This window comes from Dipteris shenzhenensis, chromosome 32, assembly GCF_047967505.1.
Source record: "Dipteris shenzhenensis isolate YYH24624 ecotype China chromosome 32, Dip_SZ_1.0, whole genome shotgun sequence".
Lineage (NCBI taxonomy): Eukaryota > Viridiplantae > Streptophyta > Polypodiopsida > Gleicheniales > Dipteridaceae > Dipteris > Dipteris shenzhenensis.
In genome coordinates, this window is record NC_141627.1 from 12,697,631 (window position 1) to 12,704,478 (window position 6,848).

At 43.5% G+C, this 6,848-nt stretch overlaps 1 protein-coding gene across 1 annotated transcript; it reads left to right on the top strand.

Moving 5' to 3' along the window:
- Positions 1-544: 544 nt before the first annotated feature.
- Positions 545-6,325, top strand: LOC147880317 (putative LRR receptor-like serine/threonine-protein kinase At1g67720). The gene is made up of 15 exons (XM_087370398.1): positions 545-656; positions 1,378-1,957; positions 2,270-2,754; positions 3,005-3,137; positions 3,221-3,292; positions 3,385-3,453; positions 3,637-3,708; positions 3,852-3,932; positions 4,140-4,363; positions 4,485-4,696; positions 5,053-5,176; positions 5,287-5,349; positions 5,505-5,694; positions 5,809-5,944; positions 6,086-6,325. The coding sequence occupies exons 1-15, from the start codon at positions 545-547 to the stop codon at positions 6,323-6,325; spliced, it is 2,793 nt and encodes a 930-aa protein (XP_087226524.1).
- The last annotated feature ends 523 nt before the right edge of the window (positions 6,326-6,848 follow it).

Consider the following 6,848-nt stretch of genomic DNA (forward strand, 5'->3'; position numbering starts at 1 on the left):
ATTATCTTCAGATTCTCTTTCTTTGAAAAGAGCTCTCAAATACACATATACACATTGAGCACTCTCAAAAGAGTCAAGCAATAGGTGACAACCAGTACTAGGGTGTTCGGCCCAATTCACTGGCGTTTTGCCTATTTCGGTGAAACGTTTCTAAGTGTTTTGCCTGCTAGAAATGAATTATTTCACGTGAACAAAATTTCAGCGCTTTTAATGCATGTGACGAAGCTTACGATGGGCTGTAGAGAGCTCTGTGTGAGCTGTAGGAGGCTCTGAGGCATGTATTGATTCACACCCTCCAGAACGAAGGTGCCAATTCTCGCACCAGCGGCGCTCCACTAATCCTCGATAATTGTGCCACCAGGCCTCGAGTGCACAGGCAGCGGAGGATGTCATGGTCCAAAGTTGACTACAAGGTTGACTTGACGTGCAAGTCTGTCCTCAACAAGCGCATGTGAGCATCTCCACCAGTCATCTCAATCTTCTTCTTCTTCATCCTCTTCTTCTTCTTCTCCTTCTTGATTGCTTCTCTTCATATTAATCTGCCATGGCGACCAGCTCCTTTTCTTCCTCCTCCTTCTCTTGTGTTCTTCCTCTGGCCTTCTTCTACCTCCATTTATCAACCTCCCTCTTTCTGCTCTCTGCCGCCCAGATCTCAGGTGATCCCTCTCTCCCCTTCTGCTTCTCACCCCTGTCTGCAACTTCTACGAATTGTTGCATTCAGACTCCCGGAATAGGACTTCCTTCCGTCTGCACTGGCGAGGTGATTAGATATAATTTTATACAGAGAACTCGCGACACTGGTTTTATCGTTGTGCGACAAGGAAATCATACGTGACGTGAGATGCGCACGGTCAAGCGTTAGAAAACTCACGAGACAGTGGTGTTCTGAGTGTGCAACAACGAAATCATACGACTGAAATGCGTTTCACTGGCGAGGTGATGCGATAGATACACAGTGGTTTTCTCATTGTGCAACAACGAAATCATACGGCGTGAAATGCGCTTCACGGGCGAGGTGATGCGATAGATACAGAAAACCCATAAGACAGTATGTGCAACAATGGCGTGAAATGCGTTTCACGGGCGATAGACGCAGAAAACTCAAGAGACAGTGGTTTTCTCATTGTGCAACGACGAAATCATACGGCGTGAGATGCGTTTCTGGCGAGGTGATGCGATATTACGGAAAACTCACGATCAGGCAGAGGTTTTCTCATCGTGCAACATTGAAATCATACGACGTGAGATGCGTTTGACGTGCGAGAGAGATTTCACGACGCAAATTAAGAGAGCAGCTGGTTCCGGCAGTAGGTCATGGAGAAGGTTCCGGTGCACTTTCTTATGCTCCATCTGATCGATTTGCACCGTCTTTCGCAGGTTTCCTGAGCATCGATTGCGGTGGAGATTACTCCCAACCTTCCAATGATTCTTCCGGCATCCAGTGGACCTCCGATTCTCACTTGATCCAACAGGGCCTCACCGCGAAGGTCGACTCGCCGTCTTCCAACTCTTACAATAGCTTCCCCTTCACCACCGTGCGCTACTTTCCGGAGAACATGACCAAGAATTGCTATCATCTGGACGGCGTGTCGCCCGGGAGTTTCTACTTGGTTCGGGCGTCGTTCTGGCTCGGAAAATCTCCAATCTACGTTACTCAGAGTAGCCATCGCCTCGCGTTCAAGATACTCGTAGAAGCAGACGAATGGGCAGACATCTCGATCGACTTCCCACAGACAAGTCCTCTTTTCCGGGAAATCTACATGATTGCCAGCACCACGACGATCGCAGTGTGCCTGGCGAACGGACTCGACAAACCTTTCATTTCCACGATAGAATTGCGTCCCCTGCAACCCAATTTGACTCCCTACTCGAAGCTGTACACGCCTGGCGCTACTCTCCCGGCTATGCACATGGAATATCGGATCAATTTCGGAGCTCAATCGGATGCTCCTGTAAGGTCTGTTTTCAATCTCGTAGTCAGCTGCATCGAGCTGTTGTAAGTCAGATGATGCACAGAATTGCTCAGCTCTATTTCTTTTCTGTGTTGTCGTCAATATAGTAACTCAAATGATCAGCATCACGCACAGAATCGCTCAGCTCGATTACTTTTCTGTGTTGGCGTCAATATCGTTACTCAGATGATCAGCATCATGCACAAAATCCCCCAGTTCGATTTCTTTTCTGTGATGGCGTCAACGTCGTAACTCAGATGATCAGCGTCATAGAAAGAATTCAGCTCAGCTCGAATTCTTTTCTGCTTTGGTTTCAGGTATCCCGACGATGTGTTTGATCGAGTTTGGGATGCCAACCAGACGAAGCCTTCGTTGCACACACCGCTTACAATCACTGTGGATAACTATCCTGACCGGCCTCCCGTCGTTGTCATGCAAACAGCGTATGTCCACGACGGGGGTTTCCAACTTGTGCTACCCCTGCAGCCTGATCGACACTCCTACATTTGGGTGCTCTACTTTGCCGAGCTCGATTCAAGAATTACTGGTGCAGGCCAAAGGAGTTTTTGGGTGCAAGGAGACGGATTATTGACGCCGTTTCCGGCAGATATGCGCTATTACGGTCTACGTAGTTACTTGGATCTTGAACTTCTGCCGAAAACGGCATTCTCTTCCAAGACGGGCTATTTGAACTTGACCTTCAGGCCAATGTCCTTCGCCACGTATCCCCCTTCCGTCAACGCGCTCGAAGTTTTCCGACTGTTCGACAATCCACTGTCGGATGGCACGCTGTATGAAAATAGTGAGCAGAGCTCCATCTCCATCTTCCCTCTCATTTCGCTGAAGAACAGCAGCCAGCAGGATTCGAGTAGCAGCAGAGTTTCTCTTTTGTGCTTCATTACAAGGAGTGATGCTAACGTAACGTACAGCTATTGGTTTTATTGACAAGACTTGTCAGCTTCATTGTAGGCATTGTAGTCTTGGTGCTGGTGCCGTCATTGAATGCCAGGTCGCATTTAATCATTTCTTGAAATATCATTCGCGTGTTGCAGTTGTGGCGGTGGACGACTTGAAGACCAACTTTGCCGGTTTAAGTGTGTGGACGGGTGACCCATGCATGCCCGTCGGATACGGATATAGTTGGTTGAATTGCAGTTCCTCCAGTCCACCACAAATAACAGTCCTGTAAGTGCCAAAATCACGTTGCAGTACTACGACATTTTGACTTTTGTAGCGCTCTTTTGTGTTTCTGACGTAATTTTACGCAGATCCTTGTCCAACTACCATTTGGTCGGCGCAATTCCCCCGAGCATCAATAATCTAACCGGACTGCTTGAGATGTAAGCGCTTCAAATGTAATCTGTTTGTCCCATTGTAAAAGCCATACATTCGTTTCTGATTATTTTTTCGACTTGGCGGCTTGCGTGAATAGTTTCCTTGATGGGAACGACTTAGAGGGAACTATTCCTGATCTAAGTGCGCTCAAAAGTCTTCAAAAACTGTAAGTTGTCTGGAAATTAGACGTTGTTTATCGAGCGGCATTGCGTTTTCAAGAATAAGAGAACAGCATAGCATATTTCTCAGGAGAATAACGCAGCGCTAGAATCTCCTTGGAAATTCCCGTTTGTTACTTATATGTCGTCCCTTGTCCTAGAAATTATGTCCGTTACGCTTATGGCTGCAGGAACTTGAGCAACAATAAGCTGATTGGGCATCTTCCACTTTCTTTGTCGACATTGGCAAGCTTGCGTTTCCTGTAAGTGCAGTTTCATCAGTCAGCTTCAGACAATGCCCTTGACCGTTCTTTCTCACACCCTTGATAAGGATAACAATTGATCACTGCTTTACGGTGCGATGCCCGTTATCTCCAAGGGGCTGAGCATAGCATTGTTTGTTTAGATCTGTGCAAAACAACAACCTGAGTGGACCGATACCAGAAGCATTATGGCGAAGGGCGCAGAGCAATCAACTTCTACTCGAGTATGGACCTTAATTTCAACTAGAATATGGCCGTGGCCCCTCGTAATAAAAAGAAGGCGAGCTGTAGCATTTCCCTCCCATGGGGAAGTGACTCAAATGAAGGAACTCAGAATTCACTTCGCTTAACAGAGTTTATGTCAATGCTAAATTGACTCTTGCACTGAACTAAACCACTTTTCTCCGCTGTAAAAACGTCTCAATTTGCAGGTATGCAGGAAATCCTCTTCTATGTACTGTCGGCGACATGACATGTTCTAATGTCCCCGTAGCCGAGAGGTCATCATTCATGCATGATCAGACCGGTTTAGTTGTCGGAATCTCTATACTGGTTCTCGCGATTTTTGTCTCTATCCCAGGAATCTTTTGCTACCTCAGAACTAGAAGGCGTGCAAAAGGTCAAGTGGCAACCAAAAGCACCGATAGTCTTGACCGTAAGAATCATGTTTTGGAATATTTTTTCGGTCATGAACTACTGATCCGTGATTGTTCTAGCAGCATTTTATGTACTGAGGGATGCTTAACTGTAACGTTTTGTTTCTTTATCTATCACAGTTGTTGGGCGTACGGAATTGGTTGAAGCTTCGAAAAGGGTACAAGCCTTCAATTACCGAGACATCGAAAAGGCCACCGAACGTTTTAGTCGGAAACTTGGGGAGGGTGGTTTCGGACCTGTATATCAAGGAAAGCTTGCGAACGGCCAACTTGTTGCTGTGAAGGTTTTGTCCGAAACCTCCCGGCAAGGAATCCGAGAATTTGTGAACGAGGTACAGAACGATAGTAAGATTTACAATTGTTTACTTTGACTGTCAAGTATCTTTCTTCCGTGGTCACATGCTTGTGAATCCTACCTTGTTGCTGATTTTTAGTTGATCTGTCTCCGAGCAATCTTTTGAGTTATCTTGTTGCACTGCTTATGTTCTGCTGTACCAATAGTTCCTGTTCTGTTTATATTGATCTTTCTCCGCGCAATCTTTTGACTCAGCTTGTTGTTGCACTGTTTATGTTCTGTTGTTCCAATAGTTCATGCCTTGGTTTTGAACCCATGTCTCAAATCTATTCCATAACATCTGTTACTCTTTCTGATAAGAAATGTTATTGACAAGTATCTTTGCTTTCAAAGGTTGGTGTTCTATCACGAGTGCATCATAAAAAACTAGTGGGACTGCTTGGCTTCTGCATCGAGCGGAAACTGGTGCTGGTTTATGAGTTTATGCAGAAAGGAGCTCTAAACGATTGCCTGTATGGTATGACATTAAAAGTCTCTTGCGCAATAAATTAGAACCTTTCTTGAATAATGTCTTCTATGTGTGGTTAATTTTGGCTAATATACAACCTTTTTTTTTGCTTGGAAAAGGTGCGAGCAAATTGGATATGCCATGGCATATAAGGCTAGGCATTGCTTTTGACGCTGCAGAAGGTGAGATTTGACATTTAAGTAGGAATTTGGGTGTATTTTCACGTTTGAATTTATAATCTCTAGTCACAGATAATCTCTATAACTAGGAATTTGGGACGTTTGAATTTATATGCGTTAGTTATAGGTTGTCCTAAGGTGCTTGTCAACATCTATAGGGCTTGAGTATCTGCATCGAGGATGTAGTCCACCAATCATCCATAGAGATGTGAAAAGTTCCAACATCTTGCTCAATGAGAAATTGGAAGCAAAGATTGCAGACTTCGGAATATCAAGGTTCCGGCGTGATGATACCAATACTCCCTTTTCAACAAAGGTCATGGGCACAAATGGTTATCATGATCCAGAGTAAGTAATATTTTTTGTTGTTAATTATGAGCACACTCTACCTCAAGCATCTTGTTTTAGAAATGTACACATCTTGGGGCATTCTTTTGAGCTCATATAATAATTTTGTTGCAGGTATATATCACCTGAAAGGCTGACTAAAAAGGTGGATGTTTATAGTTTTGGTGTGGTGCTTCTAGAGATTATTTGTGGAAGACCTCCATTCAGACGATTCAGTCCCACATCAGAACAAGACTATATTATAGAATGGGTAAGGCACTTATATGACATTCTTTTTGCACCATATCTCCAATAGTATAATTGGGGCAGCATAATTGCACAAAAGAGTAACGAAGATAAAATGGCAAGTTTTGATTATAGACTGCTGTTTTGTGTTTAATGTGCTCACTAGGTGCGAGATTCTCTTCACCAAGGGAATATAAAGGACATTGTTGATAAAGCTCTTGGTGATCACTACAACTTTGCATCAATGTGTAAAGTTGTTGAGATTGCAATGAAGTGTGTAGAAAGTACTACAAAGAGGCCAACCATGGGTGAGGTTTATTTAGAACTTCGAGAAGCTATGTGTATGGAGGTTGGAAATGAGAAATTGAGTGCTTCTAGTGATGATGCACATGTCGCTTCCTCTTGAAGAGATCCCCATAAAATAGCTTGATTCATATTATCCATATTTAGTTTTAATAAGACTACCAATATTTTCTTATTTTGATAATTTTTTATTTTAAAAGTTGAGTCTTGATTCTGTTTGTTATTTAAATTCATTTCAATACATGTGCTACTAGTCTTAAGGATTATAGCTTTTATAGGTGTATACATATTCTATAAAAGGCATATATTCTCCCTCTAGTATGAAATTGTAGATGTACATCGATAAAAGGCCAAAAACAGAGACTACGAGTGAAGGATCTTGAAAAAAACTCCTCAAGTCTACCCTTATGGCAGCAAAACCTTCATTCCAACATAGTTGTAAAATCTTAAAACCTCTTCTATATCGCATTTGAATAGCGACTACATTTTTATATGACATGAGGAGACAGTTTCCACTACCAAGGACTAGCTATGTAGCTTTTCTTTCACCTCTGCCCAGATGGTTGTGCCATGTGATAGTCCAGTTAACCATTGATATCCTCAAGTGCAAATGGGTCTCCCATTAA

Excerpts from the sequence above, each read along its gene's own strand:
- LOC147880317 (XM_087370398.1), top strand. The coding sequence starts at position 545 with ATGGCGACCAGCTCCTTTTCTTCCTCCTCCTTCTCTTGTGTTCTTCCT. Across the intron at positions 1,958-2,269 it reads CAATCGGATGCTCCTGTAAG|GTATCCCGACGATGTGTTTG; the intron begins GTCTGTTTTCAA and ends CTTTGGTTTCAG. Across the intron at positions 3,293-3,384 it reads CTAACCGGACTGCTTGAGAT|TTTCCTTGATGGGAACGACT; the intron begins GTAAGCGCTTCA and ends TTGCGTGAATAG.